The 17,266-nt window shown below is 42.5% G+C and overlaps 3 protein-coding genes across 3 annotated transcripts; all 3 read left to right on the top strand.

Moving 5' to 3' along the window:
* Window positions 1-5,553: 5,553 nt before the first annotated feature.
* LOC125991394 (growth/differentiation factor 10) lies at window positions 5,554-9,151 on the top strand. Its single transcript, XM_049759267.2, has 3 exons — window positions 5,554-6,090; window positions 7,205-8,067; window positions 8,145-9,151. The coding sequence occupies exons 1-3, from the start codon at window positions 5,694-5,696 to the stop codon at window positions 8,334-8,336; spliced, it is 1,452 nt and encodes a 483-aa protein (XP_049615224.1). The 5' UTR covers window positions 5,554-5,693; the 3' UTR covers window positions 8,337-9,151.
* Window positions 9,152-10,234: 1,083 nt separating this feature from the next.
* Window positions 10,235-12,235, top strand: gdf2 (growth differentiation factor 2). Its single transcript, XM_049758584.1, has 2 exons — window positions 10,235-10,718; window positions 11,097-12,235. Exons 1-2 carry the CDS (start codon window positions 10,361-10,363, stop codon window positions 11,990-11,992), a joined length of 1,254 nt encoding a protein of 417 aa, XP_049614541.1. The 5' UTR covers window positions 10,235-10,360; the 3' UTR covers window positions 11,993-12,235.
* Window positions 12,236-13,972: 1,737 nt separating this feature from the next.
* On the top strand, window positions 13,973-17,056 carry rbp3 (retinol binding protein 3). Its single transcript, XM_049758566.2, has 4 exons — window positions 13,973-15,262; window positions 15,339-15,529; window positions 16,078-16,220; window positions 16,378-17,056. The coding sequence occupies exons 1-4, from the start codon at window positions 14,069-14,071 to the stop codon at window positions 16,701-16,703; spliced, it is 1,854 nt and encodes a 617-aa protein (XP_049614523.1). The 5' UTR covers window positions 13,973-14,068; the 3' UTR covers window positions 16,704-17,056.
* The last annotated feature ends 210 nt before the right edge of the window (window positions 17,057-17,266 follow it).

Raw genomic sequence — 17,266 nt, 5'->3', positions numbered from 1 at the left:
CATTTGAACATGTTTGCAGATGTAAAACAGAGCATCGTCTGCAATCAGTTATGATTTGAGTCCATGCCATTTGTTTATCTCATTTTATTAATTATTGACTCAATTTTCACGAGTGAAGCATTCAATGATCTGCCAAGTAGAGCTGACATTTTCTTCTCTTCTTATCCACCAAGATAAGGTGAAACCACGTTGGCTTGATTGAAAACAAATAGACAAACAAACATAGTCACCAAATCACAGCTGTGTCACTTCTTCCAACCAGGCTCATTGTTGCACCCTAAGTGCTTCGTCCTTTGGTCTCCTTTCCATTAGGACCTCTTATTTCCTTAGAAACACATACATTGCAGACTCAAGTTCCTCCAGATGTGAGTAAGGCCTTCGGGGTTCATCGTGGATGAAGAAATGTGTCTGGGTCATTTCCATACGGATGTTGCTTTTCCTCCAGATCTGCTGGTCACATCTTCTCACATCATTCACTTTCTTCGTGTCACTATATTTTATGACGCCTCGTATTGTCGAGATCAAAAAGAGATCTTGTGATGAGATTGCAGTGGAAAGATCTTCATGAAGTTAGTTCGCTTGTTTGAAAACAGCCGATTATTCAATTTCCCAATTTGGCCCCAGTTGTAAAGTCCTGAGGGGACTCTTTAACTCTTCACCTTACACAACGTTGCTCATGTGGGCTCATTTTCCTCTTTGGTTCCGTTTGATGCAGCGTACACTTTATCTGAGGCTTCCTGGCCAAGTCGCTGGCTCCATCTGGACGCGGGATGGATAAGATCTGTGAAAGCGAGCCAAGCGCTACACTGACGGGCCATGAAAGCTAAACAACGAGGTGAAAGAAAGACGCATTGCTTGAGTGGCAGCTACGTGCACATTTCTCACTTAAGGTGACATCTCTCAAATCAGATAGAATAAGCCAAGTCCGCCGTGCTCATGTGTTGCATTTATTGTTACAACTCTCGTGATTTGAGGGGAACAATAATTGAGAGCTAAAAAAAAAAGCACTGATGAGAAACACATTTGAGGAAATTACAGTCATATGAGAAACAAATGTGACACTTTCTTTGCAGTCAGGCTTGAAAATAACAAAGTATCAATTTAGTTTCTATTTTGTTTGTCCTCATCAGGGTTGTGGGTGATCTTAAGCCTCCAGTCTGATTACGGGCGAGAGAGCGGGTACATCCTGAATTGGTAGCCAGCCGTTTGAAGGGCACATTCACATTGAAGGACAATATAAAGTCTTCAATTACGAATCAAATAAATGCCTCTTTGACCTCTATTGCTAACCAAAACATCATTGAGGACAAAAACAGACTGAAAGTGTGAAGTATCCGCAGTTCACTGGCGGATCTGGGATCTTTTTCCTTGGGAGCTTTAGGCTTTAATCAACTCGTGGTTTCGTTTGGCGTCACATTAGGGGAAATTAAATTTATTTTAAACTCAATGTTACGGGACATTGCGCAAATCTGGTCAAACGAAACGGATTGGACTTTTTTTTAACTGAAAGCCATCAGCACCTTAACCAATTCAATTTTGATTTATTCGTCGCAAGAGGTTCTCATTTAGCAGTGTATTACTGTGTTTTGGAACAGTTGGCATGGTAGTTATTTTTTTTAATGCCACTCGAGTAACATGTCTTTATTTTAGCGTAAATTTTTACATCGCTCACCCACTCTAACGAGTGACGGGGACTTTCAGCCAAAACGTTATCTTGTGACAGTTAATTGTGAAGTGACACATTAAGCTCAGTCCTTCTTGTTATACAACGTATCAAATTTCTCGCTGTGAGGGTCTTGGCAAGAACCGACTTCAGCGGCTAAATGAAGGCTTGACGCACAGAAAACACAGAATGACAGGAAGTGTGAAAGAAAAGAGTGCGGCTGTGCTCTGGGAATTGCTCTGTGACACTTTATGAAGGCCTTGAGGGGCAAAGTGGGGCGACGGGCCCTTTGGGTTCGCTGCGGTTTTAACTTGACGTTTTACAATCACGTCGCGCTACATCTGGAGTATTTGATGCCGGGGGTTCAGCAGAGGGTCATGTGATCGTTTCCAGCAACCTGAGACAAGCGGCATGGTGTGCGATGGGGGACTATTATTGCAGGAATAATTGAGTCGGAACTTTAAATGAGCAGCGTGAGTCAATATACAGTCACTGCGGGTTTTTCAACAACAATGAAAGAGAATATGACACAATTATTAGAGTTAAAAGAAGCGATCAAACATTCCCAGGGCCTCATTTTGTGTGTGCCATTAGTCCACATGTACTGGAACAATTTAAGCAAGTCCTGTACATATATTCAAATGCTTTTACAATTAATTGGATGTGGTTTGGCTGTATTGAGAGAAGCTGAATCCACAATGTAGTCACCCATTGGATTGCCTGCTGCCTCATCTTTTCATTCTGTCATCAACTTGGAGACGGGAAGTAACTCACTAACAACTGTCATCACCTCTATAGTTGTCTTCAGCACATTGGTAAGAATATCAATAACTACCACATTAGGTCATTTGGATTTAGCCTTCTGTTTCCTATCAGAGCGAATGTGGGGCGTATTTTAATGTACAGCATAAATCTCGTATCCTTGTCTGAATGTGGTGCAGTATCCTCCTAAATCTTCACCTAGTGGGAGCGTTCAGTTAAAAAGTCATGAAAAGAGTCCATTTATAGACATGAAAAAAAAAAAAAAGAAGCCGGTTTCAATAGACTTAAAGGGAGGTAGCCAATGAAAACAATAACCTGGGCCAGAAGAACAGGGGGCTGAAATGCAACTCTAATGCCATTCTTTTGCACAAAGACTGAAAAAAAGGTACAAGGCAGTGTGGAAAACGTGCAAAATTGTGTGCGAGCGACGTGGGCACTGACAGACAAAGTATCCCCTTGCACGAAGACCAACTCGACAAGGTTGATATGACAAGTGATTGAGGAGAAAGAAGGTATACAAAGGCAAGGTAATAAAAGAAGTTGAGCAGCTTAGTCCATTAAGCCAGTGAGTAATTGCAACACTGGGAACACTGCATGATGGGAAAATAGCCTTTCGTAACGTGATGGATTGCTGCAAGGACAGAACATGGTGCAGTTAGCAGTTTTTGTGCACTGCTCTGACCGTATTATAAAACATTTCATAAAAGGCTGCAAAACATTCCTGTTGGAATCGCAACACGTGCATTTCTTCCTCCCTGGCTTTTTCATTTTTTTCCAGCAGCCTGAGCCGTGAATAATAAGCGCAATTTGAGATTGTTGTCAATTTTTCAAATGGCTGACAAACACGTATAGTGGATGATTGTTCTCAGACAGGGGGCCTATGAGGATAAATGGCCGACGGGGGGGCTCGCTTTAGGGGAAAATTGCCGTCTCCAAAACGCTTGAGGAGAGCGATCACCATTAACCGATGAAAGGTGTTCACATGGGAGGCATTCAGACTCATCCGTCACATGGTCGCAGATTGACAAAGTGAGTGCGTTCACTTGTGGAGGTTGGGCCTCATCTTTTGAAAAAAAGAAAAAAAAATTAGGAGTTCTGATTCGGCCACACTAAATCTGTTGAGTAACAGAACAGTGAAGTCGTGTTTCCGACAATACATCCTGCTCTGTTGTGTGTCTGTAAATCATTTTGTGTCTATATGAATTGCACAAACAGATCATACATTTGATTTGTCAACTGGCAAGCACTGATATTACTGCCTCCCACAGGACTGGAGTGGAGTACAATGATCATTTCTTATCAGGCACAAATTAAAATTTAATTGGTAATTTCGCACTGTGAAGATGAGATGTTGTGCAATTGTGCATCACTTATTATTGATTTTGCCAATTAGATCAAATAGAGATCACTACTTGACCTGCTGAGGCGCTGTGGATTTATGCTCAAGTCACAAGGGGGGAAGAAACCATCAATATCTGCCATTATTGTTTAGCATTGGTGGAGTTCTGCACGCCAATGATCAAACTTGTTGAATCCGCTTTCCCTCAGTCTTACTCCTTTCTTACAACTTTTATCAACTCACACCTTGAGTGTTTTCCCCATTAGTACTTTTTTTTTAACTTATCAAGTTATCTGGAGCTAATCCCAGCTGACTTCAGGCGAAATGTGGATTACTCCCTGGACTGGTCCCCAGTCAATCACCATCACTGCATGTGAACTGAACCCACCCTGCCTGCACTGATGCCAACCGAGTGAACCACTACCCCATTGTGCGTATGAGTATAAACATATATCAGCAAGACTTATTTCACTGTGTGTGTGTGCGTGCCTGTGTGAGAGCTTGGCAGACATCATTTGAAAGGATGTCATGGCCCTTCCATATCCAACACAACAGCATGAATGGTCATTCAGCCCCAGCCAACAGTATGAAAACAAATCAAAGGGGAGGAAAAGGAGGAGGAGGAGGAGGGGGGTGGGGGGTTCGATGAAGGATCGAGTCCCGGGCCAAAAGTAACATGGTGGGCTCGTCTGTCCTCCTCACGGTTTTGGATCTGATGAGCATGCCGTGCAAATATTCAGTGAATGAGCGTATTTTTGTCTTATGAAGGCGTGGAGGGGGACTAGTCTTCTATCAAAGCCTTTTTTTTTTTTTTTTTAATCAAAATAACTAAGATAAGATCAGTCATTTAGTCAGTGTGTTTTCCAGCTGTTTAGCTTAAAAGCATCGGGAGAAAATGCCTTCATTCATGTGTAGATTGCAGTATAGGGGAATGTATATTTCAAAGCACCTAATAATTACTATTTTTCTTCACTTTCCCTATAGCCTCCACTTTTTTTTTGCAGCTATATTAGGAATTGGGCTGACGTGAGTGAGTACAAGTTTGGCAGCGAGGCCGCTATAATGAGGTGACTTTATGATCGTTGACAATTTGCGCTCATTGGGTTGAATTTTCAATCCCACAAATTATGAGACGTCCATGAGAAAACCTAGCTCTGACATATTCTTTACTTCCCATATAAGTGGAGCCGGACAACCATAAAGTGGGAAACTCTATGAAGACAAATGTGGCCGTGACATACACTCAGTGGTTTCAATTAGCTCCAATGTGGCAGCTAATCAGTGTTGTAAAACATTTTTTTTCCCTCAGTTTGCCATGTGGAGCCGATGTAGCTCCTTAGGAAATGTTACAATATCGTACTTATTAGTAGCAAATAGGAAACATCGTGTGCCTTAGATTTGGAGTCAATGCTGTGAATATAAATTTAAACGGAATTAGACATCCATTTTGAATTTGATTTGTTCAACTGGATAGTTGTTTGACTCAGAGGAAACACTCCTGCCTTCCAACTTCAAAACATCTCCATGGTTTGGAGAGAGATTTGACCCCAGAACCTCTTAATGATGAGGGAGACTTGCTAGCCACTATTCCACCGTGCCAGTTACTTTCATGAGGCAAAGTACACACATGGTGTAGGTCTGAGTCAATTTCCTTAATACTCCATTTCAGAAGAAATTGTAAATTCTAATTTTGGTGCCTGCAATTTCCTACTTAATCTGCTTTTTTTTTTTTTTTTTTTTTTTTTTTTTTTTTGCCCGATGACCACAAACCATCACGAAATAACGACCCACCCTGGTGGAAAGACCAGCTGCGCACATGGGCGTGATGTTCTATTTATGCGTGGGCACACTTAAAGGCCACATCACTACAGCGCGAGAGCAGTAAAAATAGTTGGGTTGTCACCTTCTGTCATTCGGCAGCAGAGCTGCATGCATACTGTTCCACTCTCCTCCCACCGCGAGAACAGCTGCACGTCGCGGACTGCCCAACGTGGATTACCTGGATATCGCTCAGTTCGTGCGCAAGGAAATACACGTATCAATCCCGCTTCATCTTCACTTTCTAAGGAATATTTGAAAACAAATGCAATTATGGCAACGTGGTTCGTCTATGCGTTACGTCTGCTGGTGATTCTGGAGCCGGTTTGGAGTAATACGGTTCCCGATGATGTGCGTAAAATCGCGTCGGAGCGGCGCGTCTTTACGCATCCAAGCTCCGGTCGGGACGTGGTGACCAGCAGCATGTATAAAGTTTACGAAAGATACAGCGAAGACCCGCGCAGCCATAACCAGGGAAACACAGTGAGGAGCTTCACAGCTGTCCCGAGTGAGTTACGTACGCATTGAAACACACACGCGTGGAGGAAGTTTAAATATTGAAACGAACGTAAAAGCGCACGCAGCAACATATACGTATTGTACCATTTTACTGGATGTACTAATCGCACATATTTGTTGCTATGAAAAACATTCATGTTAATTAACTATTCTGTAATTTGGATTTGAATCGGAGTTTTTAAAGCAGTTTACACTATCCACAGAAAATGGACACATTCTGAGTTACAATACATTTTGTGAGTCATGCAATAATTTCACGTTCATATTTGTTATTATAAATGTCACATTTCATTATCATGGATGGTTGGATGAATAAGGATCCGAGATTAAATAGAGCCAGATAGATATACTTTGTCTCTATGTGACCTGTGATTGGCTGGCAACCAGTCCAAGGTATACCTCGTTAGCCCCTGACCCAAAGATAGCTACGGTGGACTCCATCCCACGGACATTTTGGGACAATTTAGACAGATAAATATGCAAGCATTTTATTTAATTAAATTAAGAGCCTATTATCAGCATTTCCTTACGGACTAAATTTATGATCTTGAGCTTGTAGATGGCATATCTGTGTATAGTTGGGGTCTTTGGGGTCTTTTTAGTGATTGACTTCTCCAGTAGCTGTAAAAGTCCAAGGTGTTAGACAAGAGGCTATTATCACATCCAGACAAAGCCCATAATCATTTCCATATGCTATTACCCCACCCTTGCACGAATGCAATGTTTGGGTTTTGGGCTGTGGTGGAAGTACTCACTTGAAAAGTTAAGTGAGCGGAGATCTAAAAAGATTTTTTTTTTTCATGCATGAGACAGCCACGCTACAGTTCTTCATAGTTTTCAGGATTTAGTTTATATCATTCCAGTAGTACAAAAAATAAAATATAATACAATAATATGTCTTGTGTCAAAAAGGCTTTTATACACTACAGCCATTGGGCCTCAGAGATCTCCCTTTAATGGATGGTCCGTTTCTCAGTACGGTTGATGTCAGGGGGATGATGAACTCAGGGTGTCGAATGAGGAACTGAGACAAGGGTGCATAAAAGCAAACACTGTGTGTATCGTCATCTTTGTTCATTTTTATTATCTTGCGCATTCCCCAGGACTGTTGCATGGAAAAGAAATGTTCCAGTTCAACCTCTCCTCTATCCAAGACTCGGAGGTCATCCTCTCTGCCTCCTTTCACTTCTTCCACAAGCGTCAACACCAGCGGCCACGGCGTTTCCGGAGATCTCGTCGTCCATCCGCCGCCGCCCACCGTCAACACGCACCCGCCCTGCAAATCCTCTTCCGTGGCTTGTCAGCAAACTCTGCCTCCACAACACTGCTGGGAAACCTCACCGTAAGCTCCTTTAAGAAAACGCCGTGGCAATCAAGGGATGTTACGATGGTGATCAAGCAGGCCAGAGAAGACCTTATCATCATGGTGGAGACCCATCTGGTAACTAGGGCAAATCAGCAGCACACAAGTCTCAACAACCAAGAGCACTTCTTTGAAGGCAATGTGCCTTTCATAATTGTCTACGCTGATGAGCAAGCCATAGATGAGCCCAACAGCGTGGCCGCAACCCTGCAAAGGTACGGGCCCTTCCCCGTGGTGGAGGACACGTCCACCTCACCCTCAAGGAACCGGAGAGAGCTCCGTCTACATATACAAACCAACGACATTCCAGAGGTCAAGTTCAACACCCTTAAGAATCACGAACTGTGGCAGAGCACCTACTTCCCTGTCAAATCCAAAAGCAAAGCGGGAAGGAAGCAGAACCAGGAGGGCAGGGAAGTGCTGAGCTTCGATGAGAGAACAATGAAGAAGGCTCGCAGGAGACAATGGAGTGAGCCCAGAGTTTGCGCAAGGCGCTACCTCAAGGTGGACTTTGCTGACATAGGATGGAGTGAATGGGTTTTAGCACCCAAGTCATTTGATGCCTACTACTGTGCTGGTTCTTGTGGATTCCCTATCCCTAAGGTGAGTTTAATGTCTACATGTCCCTACTCTTATTCCAGCACACATCCAGAGATAACTCTTCCGTTTTATTTCTCAAGGTGGTCCGTCCTTCCAGCCACGCCACCATACAGAGCATCGTTCGGGCAGTGGGGATCGTGCCAGGTATTCCGGAACCGTGCTGCGTGCCAGAAAAGATGAGTCCCCTCAGTGTGCTCTTCCTGGACCCGGATAGAAATATGGTGCTCAAGGTTTATCCAGGAATGTCTGTGGATACTTGTGCCTGCCGGTAGGAGCCAATGGAGCCTTTCCAAGAGGTGAAGGCTCAAAGTGCAGGCAGTTGGGACTTGATTGGTTCTGGTTGAAAGGAAACTCAGGCTTCTCCTTACATTTTTTTGTATTTTTATAACTATCATTATTTTTCATGCAGCGTTGAAGGACTCTTTTTAGTGAGCTCTGGACAGCTTTGGTGATTGAATGACGTCAAAGACTGAACTAAGTACACACATTACCATAGCAAGCCATTGATATCATTTTAAGTGAACTAATCCTTGCAAAAAAAGTAAAAGTGTATTATGTCACTATAAAATCTCCCATATAGTGGTCAGAGAACGTTGGAGGTGCATGAGGATTAACATTGTCTATATGTTGTACATAATGAGTACATTTTTATAATTACTGTATAGACAGTAACCGGAGAGTTTTTTTTTGGTCAGGTTTCATAGAAAATCTTGTATGCTGCAGCCCCCTGCTGTTCATTTTGGGAATATTGCAGGCAAGGGTGCTCATAATACAACACATTACAGTATATTCAATACAATGTGTACAGTTTGTGATATGTACAGTAATTAGTATGAAATGTTTATGTACCCCATTGCAGTACTTTTATTTCCATTATAACATACTATATTTGTGATTTTAATAATTATACATTATATGGCAAATGCTTAACAATATACTGCGAATTGGCATGTATGTAGTCGACACTACTATATTGTAATTATCTATTTGATTATTTTTTTTCCCTTTTGGCCTGTGTCAAAATGCATGATAACAATGTTTTTTGGGTTTTTTTGCATTAAAGTAACCAGTCAGTATTTTTACACAATGACTCTCACTGTTTTCCCTTATGAGAATTACGATACATTTAATTCACTTATCCTTTAGAGGACAAATACTCTGTACAAATTTTGGCACATATGAACAATCAACCATTTGCTCTCATATGTATGGAAAATTTGATGAATTGACCAAATCATATCTTCTCCTCCAAAACCGTGGAAGAAACCTACAATTTATTCCTAGCTTGGATCGCCCTGCTGTGTTTGTTTCCCTCATGTTTGCCGCCATTATTTAGTGATGAGATCATTAACTTCCATCACTTTCATAGCTCCAGTGGGAACTACTAAAAGCATGACGGGCCACGCATGAAGTGATTTGAAACGCCACATGGGTTCGTGGCTTGAGAGACAAGAATTTCAAGATAGGCCGGACTTGGGCCAATGTCCCCAGACACATTGGCTTGGATTTGTGGTGCAACCCTCCAGCCCTCCCACTAGAACCTGCTGTCCCGTCTTCCGTCTTTATGACAGAGTTTTGTAATGGGGGCCACAAATACAAATAGTGTGAACTGTTCTCACGTCAGTCATCAAAAAACATTTTGTAGTTGCCTCTATATGCCACATGATGGGAACAAAGCACATCTCAACTCACAACAACATAGTTCTTTGGCAACAAGATTGTGGGAAAGCTTCTAGATTCAGTTCAACATAGTTCCTTGGCACCAAGATATCACTAGTTGGCACCAAACTTATGTTTGTATTGCTTTTGGTCTGATCACAACATTAGTTGCGTAATGGAGGATAGGTTAAAAAATAAAATTTGGAAATAGATGGGTTTTTTTTAAACGCCACACTTACTGGGTGGCTTTAGAGTTGTGAAAATGGCAACGAGGGTGGCAAAGAATGCACTTGGTGTTTCTTTTAATAGAACGTTTGCTTTGGTATTGTTTCCGCTGGCCTTGACACTTTGACCCTGTGTGCAAGTAACCTCGCCTTTTCCAGGACCTCCCTCATTATCGCCATCAAGTGTTTACACTGTCTTCATTAGTGGCCAGCCCTCCAGCGATAGCAAAGCTTAAAAGAAGCCATCAATGACAGTGATAAGCATGGCCGTGCTACTATTTTAGTTGACACTAGTCCCCCCTGTATTTACTCTTGGGAGCATGGGAGTGGACATCACTGCTATGGTCCTTTCACTGGAAATCGCCTTTGTTCAACGTTGCCATCACAAAAGCTAGCAAGTTGTTTGTTTGAAAATGCACAACTCCAGGAGGTTCTTGTTCCAGGTGTGTTTGAGTTTGGTGCTTTCCACAGGCTCCTGCACCTGCAAGCCAATTGGCAATGACATCCACGTTGATGATGACTTTGAGGGATTTTACTCACAACACTCCACACAGAAGGACCTTCTAGAGGAGGAAGACATGGACTCTCGGATGACGAATCTCCTCGGAACCATTAAAGAAGACTTTCTGAGGAACCTCAACCTTTCAGATGTACCTCAGGAGCACGGAAAAATTGACCCGCCTCATTTCATGATGGAGCTCTACAACAAGTATTCTTCGGACAGCACGGCGATCCCTCAGTTTGATGTTATTCGCAGCTTCAGTGTTCAAGGTATGGTGAGAAAGCTCAAGTAAAACTTGAAATAGCAGCACTTGCATCAAAACTAGAAGGCAACGTTCATTATAGTAAATTTCACCACATTTTCAGGAGGTTTTAATTCTTATCCAGTGCTCAATACCCAACACCCAGCCATTGGCTATCTCCAGTTATGGTCCAGATAAATTGGAGGGTTGCATTTGTAGGGCCAGTTGAGAACTAAAAAATATCAGCAAGAAGTCATGATGTATCTTAGAACAGTTATATAATATTCGAAATAATGTTGCATTCTTTCGTTATTTTTCACTATTATGTAGCATGGTATCGTGTCATGTCAGAATCGTTTATCTGCAACTTTTGTCATGACTCTTCTGATCTCTGTCTTTCTTCCAGATATTACACATTCTGTGAGAAACGGCCCAAAGTCAAGACAAAGGCTGCTGTTCAACGTCAGCATACCCAGCTATGAAAAGGTCATCACAGCTGAATTACAACTCTTCTTTCTCCCAGATGCCAGGTCAAGGGTGACCCACAGTTTCACTGCCTCCGTCAACGTCTACAAAACGGATTACAACGGTTTGAAATCCAACCCACAGATTTTGGCCTGCAAAGAATTGAGAGGTTCTCAGAACATGTGGGTGACTCTGGATGTCACCTCAGCTGTACAGAACGGAGTCATATCAGGCCGTGGAATAACTGGATTTGATGTCGTGGTGGACGGGAATGGCTGTGATAATGAAAGCGGTGGTTGGAGCTTAAGCCTTTCAGTGGGAGATAACACCTCAGCAGCTTTGATCGTCTTCTCAGATGACCTTGGCAGCAGAAGGCGAGAGGCCAAGAAAGAACTCAGAGAGATGATCCTCCATGAAGAAGAAACCATCTTCCACTCGGAGGCAAACTGGAACACAGAGGATTATCTGGCCAACCAGATTCCCGGAGCTCAGTATCGTCGTAAGAGGAGAAAGGCCGAGCGGGAATACTGCAGGCGGACGTCTCTCAAGGTCAACTTCAAGGACATTGGCTGGGACAGCTGGATCGTGGCACCTCCGGAATATGACGCATTTGAATGTCGAGGCTTGTGCTATCACCCACTGACAGACGAATCCACCCCATCCAAGCACGCCCTCATCCAGACGCTGATGAACATCCGCAACCCCAAGAAGGCCAACATGGCATGCTGCGTCCCCATCAAACTGGACCCCATCACTGTCATGTATCAGGAGAATGGACTCGTCACTATCCGATACTTATATGAGGAGATGAAGGTGGCAGAATGTGGGTGCAGGTAGTCAGAAAGAACATGACTATTACATGTGTACATCTGCTATTGTGATTAGTAAAACCGTATTTATAGTGTTCTGCTATTTTATGAATGTAAATCTGTACATTTGTAATTTCAATATACAGTTTCTTACTACAATATCAGAATATACAGATTGTTTTTGGTAGTCAACAGACCACAGCCACTTAATAATTACTGTACATAGTCCAGTAGAGTACATTGGTTTCTTCTACTATGCAAAAATGATCAAAAATCACGCAGGGTATTTTTTACATTTTATGATTAAACTGTGTCATATTACATAAATAAAGAACAATGCAGAATAATCACTTCAAAAAGATTAAATACTGGTTAATTAACAATAATCTTAGGCTGTCCGTGCACTAAATATATTGCATTAGAAAATTATGTATCATGGTGGTAGTGTAGTAGTGTACATAACTGATAGTCACGAATCATTACAGCTGCAAAGTACGGTTGGTTAGAATCCCTTGAGTTAAGAATATAAATAAAACATAATATTTACTGACGTCAATATGTGAACCACCCAAAGGCCAAACTGAAAACATACCAATCAACTTTTGTTTATTAAGTCAGTTAAATCTCTCAGGAGGCTGAAAAGCTTAATAGATTAGCGATTGTGACGGCAAGCATTCTCTACCTACTGAGACGTTAAATAACCAAAAAGATTATCCCAGCTCAAAGATTACCATTGCCAGTTAAGAATATGTGCGCATACTTGACCCTGAATATTTTAGGGCCAGGCTAGTGTGAGCAAATGTGAATAAGTAATGTTTACATTTTGGTCTCATATACATTGTATACTGTGTGTAGGATAGAAGCAATGTTACTGGTGTTCCATGAAATAGTTTTATATACATAATATGAAAGTTGAACAGATTGAAAGTTAAGGCATTACGCATTTGGAGTGTTGCTGAATAAGGCACAGATGTGTTTGGATCAGGACCTCGAAGGTCCCCAACTGAACCCAAACAAGGTTCTATAGTTCTGTAGACTAAACTGCAAGGGTCAAAACAGAGCAAGTTAACTTTGTTTTTGTTTCCACCGTGAAGGAACCTGCGATTAAAAGCAGCTATGCCACATGTCTACACACACTCAGCTGTGAAGTGACGCAGACGTGACCACTTAACTGCACTAAAGTACACCCGCTACCGTGAGCTTTTATAATACGATAATATTTAAGTATGATCAGGCTTTTGAGCATATTTGAGTGCCTAAAAGTGCACGTTTGTGGAAATTTTTGTCCCTTTACCTTGAGGGACATTAGCATTGTCAGTTGAATGCTGTTCTAGTTGATGGGAATCATTTACACCAAGCTAATATCAGCCTGCATATACAATATGCTGAAACAGAAATGATATAATTTTTGTATGTGATTACCTTTTCAAACGATCACTGCGCAACAGAAATCACAATATCCCATTTGTTAGCTATATTTAGAGTAAGCCTGTGGGTAACTCATGAGGTCCATGGGGGCTACTTGGTGCCTGTGGAAACCACATTGATGATACCTGTCCCAGATAATATCAAGACATATTGTTTTTCTATTTGTCAGTGGTACAATGTACAGAAATAATTGTTTAGTTGTGTTTAGTTGTATTTGACTGACCAGCAGAGGGGGACACAGCACCAAAAGAACCGAGCATGGCCTCATACAAGTTCGTATCTATGCACAGGACTGTACTGGTAAAAGATTAAAACAATGTCCGTCATTTAAGATAAAAGATATTATAGTATTTTCTGGAGTTCTCTCTTTTTATATGTGTTTTGTCTTTTACTGGTCAATTCAAGTGGCACTGCTAATTTGGCACAGCCCCTCCAGACACCTTGTCTAAATTTACATACAGTATCTTATGAAATGCTTCCCGGTTTCTACGCCCACTTGGCGAATGTGTCATTGCCTTACAAAAGATATAATACGATTAAAGGTTTATTGTGGGCTAAATCCTCTTATGAGTGTGTTAACAGAAATGGTGCAGCCATAACACAAGCATTTGAATCTCTTCACAGGCAGAGGTCCGTTCACCAGCTCCTCATCTTCGGTGTGGTGAAGCTGGTAAAAATGGCAAAAGCTCTATTTTTGGTGCCGTTTTTTCTAGTTTTAGGAAATGTTGCATTTAACCATGCCGCGTTTCCTCCGAGCCTTGTTGTTGACATGGCAAAGATCGTCTTAGACAACTACTGCTCTCCAGAGAAGCTGGGAGGGCTGAAGGAGGCCATCGCAGCAGCCAGCAGCAATACAGAGATCCTCAATATTCCAGATGGTGAGTCTTTGTCTCGAGTCCTCAGTGCTGGACTCCAGACCACAATCAGTGACCCACGTTTGAAGGTCTCCTACGAGCCACACTTGGTGCCCGTAGTTGTCCCGCAAATGCCTGAACTGCCTCCTGAGCAACTTGTCGCTATGCTCCAGACCGCCATTAAGCTGGATGTATTGGAGGGCAACATCGGGTACATGAGGATCGATCACATCCTCGGGGAGGCGGCTGCTGACAAGATCGGGAAGATGCTGGTAGAGTTAGTCTGGAACAAAGTCCTGCCTACCTCAGCTCTAATTTTTGATTTGCGCCACACCATCAGCGGAGACATCACAGGACTCTCCTATATTGTCTCGTACTTCACCGCAGCTGAATCTGTGATTCACATCGACAGTGTGTATGATCGTCCTTCCAACACTACCACTAAGCTGCTGTCTATGACCACACTGTTGGGCGAGAGATACGGCACAAGCAAACCTCTTGTCATCCTCACAAGCAAGAACACCAAGGGCATTGCTGAAGATATCGCGTACTGCCTCCAGAACCTAAAGAGGGCCACCGTTGTTGGAGAGAAGACCGCCGGGGGCTCAGTCAAAATAGATAAATTAAAAGTGGGTGACACAGGCTTCTATGTGACTTTGCCTACCGCAAAATCCATCAACCCAATCACTGGTTCAAGCTGGGAGCAAACCGGCGTCACCCCTGATGTTAAAGTCGATGAAGAGGACGCCCTTGCTACAGCCATCAAGATAATTCAACTCCGCGCCCAGGTGCCTGCCATCATCGAGGGCTCGGCGGCTCTGATTGCTGACAACTATGCCTTTGAGGAGACCGGTGCCGATGTCGCAACAAAGCTGAAAGGGCTTCTTGAGAATGGTGACTACAGCTTGGTGGTCTCTAAGAGCGGCCTTGAAGAGAAACTGTCTGCAGACCTGAAGACCCTATCTGGAGACAAGAGCTTGAAGACCACCAGCAACACCCCAGCCCTGCCAGTCATTGTAAGACCCCAAGGCAAAGACTGATTATTGTTGTCATTGTTGTGTTTTTGAAAGTACTGCTTGTCCGTCTCCTCAGAATTATACTCCAGAGATGTACGTTGAACTCATCAAAGTCTCCTTTCAAACGGACATTTTCGAAAACAACATAGGCTACCTGCGTTTTGACATGTTCGGAGACTTTGAGGAAGTCAAGGAGATTGCCCAGATTATTGTGGAGCATGTTTGGAGCAAAGTGGTCGACACTAACGCAATGATCATTGACCTCAGGTGGGTAGCTTTTGGCCAAGCTCTAGTATCTGGTTAAAAAAACTATACTATAAATATTACTATTACTAATACTGTACATACATAGGATACTAAATAGAATACTATATGTAGGTATATTTGTACAATTCTAACGATGAAGTGAATCAACACAGTCAACTATTGGGTACACATTTGGTAGGAAATAACAACTGCTGTAAAACTGACTGGCAACTAGTCCCTGATGTCATCCAGCTTTCATCCACAATTAACTGAGATCATCTTAAATTCATTGGTAGTGTCATGATTCACACATCCAATTATAATGACAACTGCTGGGTAAAAAAACAACCCAATTTGGATTAAAATTGAATCTGGGTTGTTTTGCACAAAACCAGCTATTTTTTGACAAGCTGGTATCCTCCAAATTGATGGAAGATAAATGTAGGGAGTGCAACTCCAGTCTTCAAGGTTAAAATCTTAAACCCGCTTGTAAGAATTATTAGGTAAAGCTATCTGTCGGACAACCCGAGATAATACTGAATCATACATTTTCTTAACTGAATTTACAGGAACAACCTCGGAGGGCCTACAACAGCCATTGCCGGTTTCTGCTCTTACTTCTTTGACGCCGACAAGCAGATTGTACTGGACAAGCTCACAGACAGACAGTCTGGCACCTCCACAGAACTCCGGACACTGCCTGAACTCACGGGTAATTGGATATGGCATCAGGCCATCGCCTTTTAATGCTGCTCTGTATACAGTACTGCCAACTAAGATTCTTGACTCATGTGTAAGTTTTTTATTGAGTCCTTCTGCGGTTGAAGCATCTCTCCCAATGACCCAATGACATTTCCCGTATGATTTAGGTACAAGGTACGGGTCTAAAAAGAGTTTGATCATCCTGACCAGCGGAGCAACAGCCGGGGCGGCAGAGGAGTTTGTCTTCATCATGAAGAGGCTCGGCCGTGCTATGATAGTGGGAGAGACCACTTTTGGTGGCTCCCACCCGGCAAAGACCTTCCAAGTTGGCACGACTGACGTCTTCCTAAGCATCCCCACGGTGCACTCCGACGATACCTTGATGCCAGCCTGGGAGAGAAGAGGCATTGCACCTCATATTCCCGTCTCAGCGGCGGCTGCCCTCGAAACAGCTAAGGGCATTTTTAACAAGCACTTGGGCAGTCAGAAGTGAGTTGCGGTCCACTTTTGCCCTGACAAAATTGTTGGAGCGTAAGAATTCCTTTTTATTTCCAACTACTTAGTCTGTCTGTGGCATAGAGCAACGTTTTAAAAGTGAATGTTGAGAGCAGTTTTTACTTCACTGCAGATGGGAGCATGTGAATAACACTGACTAAAGCTGACATTGTTGCTGATATTTGTTATTGGATACTTTAAATTATGTCAAACATAATCATTTTTGATCCTTGTGAGTTGAAAACACTGAATGTCCAATTTGTCTATTCTGCTAGTAAATTTATGTAATGAAAACCTACTTGGGCTTCTGTTCTTGTGCCGAGACCAAATAAAAAATAATAATTAAATGTCTGCTGGCTGTATTTTTGAACAATAAATTCTTCATGATATTTGAAAGGGTCACTTTAAGAGATGCCCCATTTTTAAACTTCAGGTGTCTCATTGAAAATAAAAATGCAAACTCTATTGGAGTGGGAGTAGATTTGAAGGCTCACACTTTTAGGAAAATCAGCCTATTCCTCTGCTCTTATTCCCGGTTTGACATGGGAGGAGCAAAATGGG

Source organism: Syngnathus scovelli, chromosome 21 (assembly GCF_024217435.2).
Source record: "Syngnathus scovelli strain Florida chromosome 21, RoL_Ssco_1.2, whole genome shotgun sequence".
Classification (NCBI taxonomy): Eukaryota; Metazoa; Chordata; class Actinopteri; order Syngnathiformes; family Syngnathidae; genus Syngnathus; species Syngnathus scovelli.
This window is presented reverse-complemented; position numbering and strand designations above follow the sequence as displayed.

Excerpts from the sequence above, each read along its gene's own strand:
- LOC125991394 (XM_049759267.2), top strand. The coding sequence starts at position 5,694 with ATGCATACTGTTCCACTCTCCTCCCACCGCGAGAACAGCTGCACGTCG. Across the intron at positions 6,091-7,204 it reads GAGCTTCACAGCTGTCCCGA|GACTGTTGCATGGAAAAGAA; the intron begins GTGAGTTACGTA and ends CGCATTCCCCAG. Across the intron at positions 8,068-8,144 it reads GTGGATTCCCTATCCCTAAG|GTGGTCCGTCCTTCCAGCCA; the intron begins GTGAGTTTAATG and ends TTATTTCTCAAG.
- rbp3 (XM_049758566.2), top strand. The coding sequence starts at position 14,069 with ATGGCAAAAGCTCTATTTTTGGTGCCGTTTTTTCTAGTTTTAGGAAAT. Across the intron at positions 15,530-16,077 it reads GCAATGATCATTGACCTCAG|GAACAACCTCGGAGGGCCTA; the intron begins GTGGGTAGCTTT and ends CTGAATTTACAG. Across the intron at positions 16,221-16,377 it reads GACACTGCCTGAACTCACGG|GTACAAGGTACGGGTCTAAA; the intron begins GTAATTGGATAT and ends CGTATGATTTAG.
- gdf2 (XM_049758584.1), top strand. The coding sequence starts at position 10,361 with ATGCACAACTCCAGGAGGTTCTTGTTCCAGGTGTGTTTGAGTTTGGTG. Across the intron at positions 10,719-11,096 it reads TCGCAGCTTCAGTGTTCAAG|ATATTACACATTCTGTGAGA; the intron begins GTATGGTGAGAA and ends TCTTTCTTCCAG.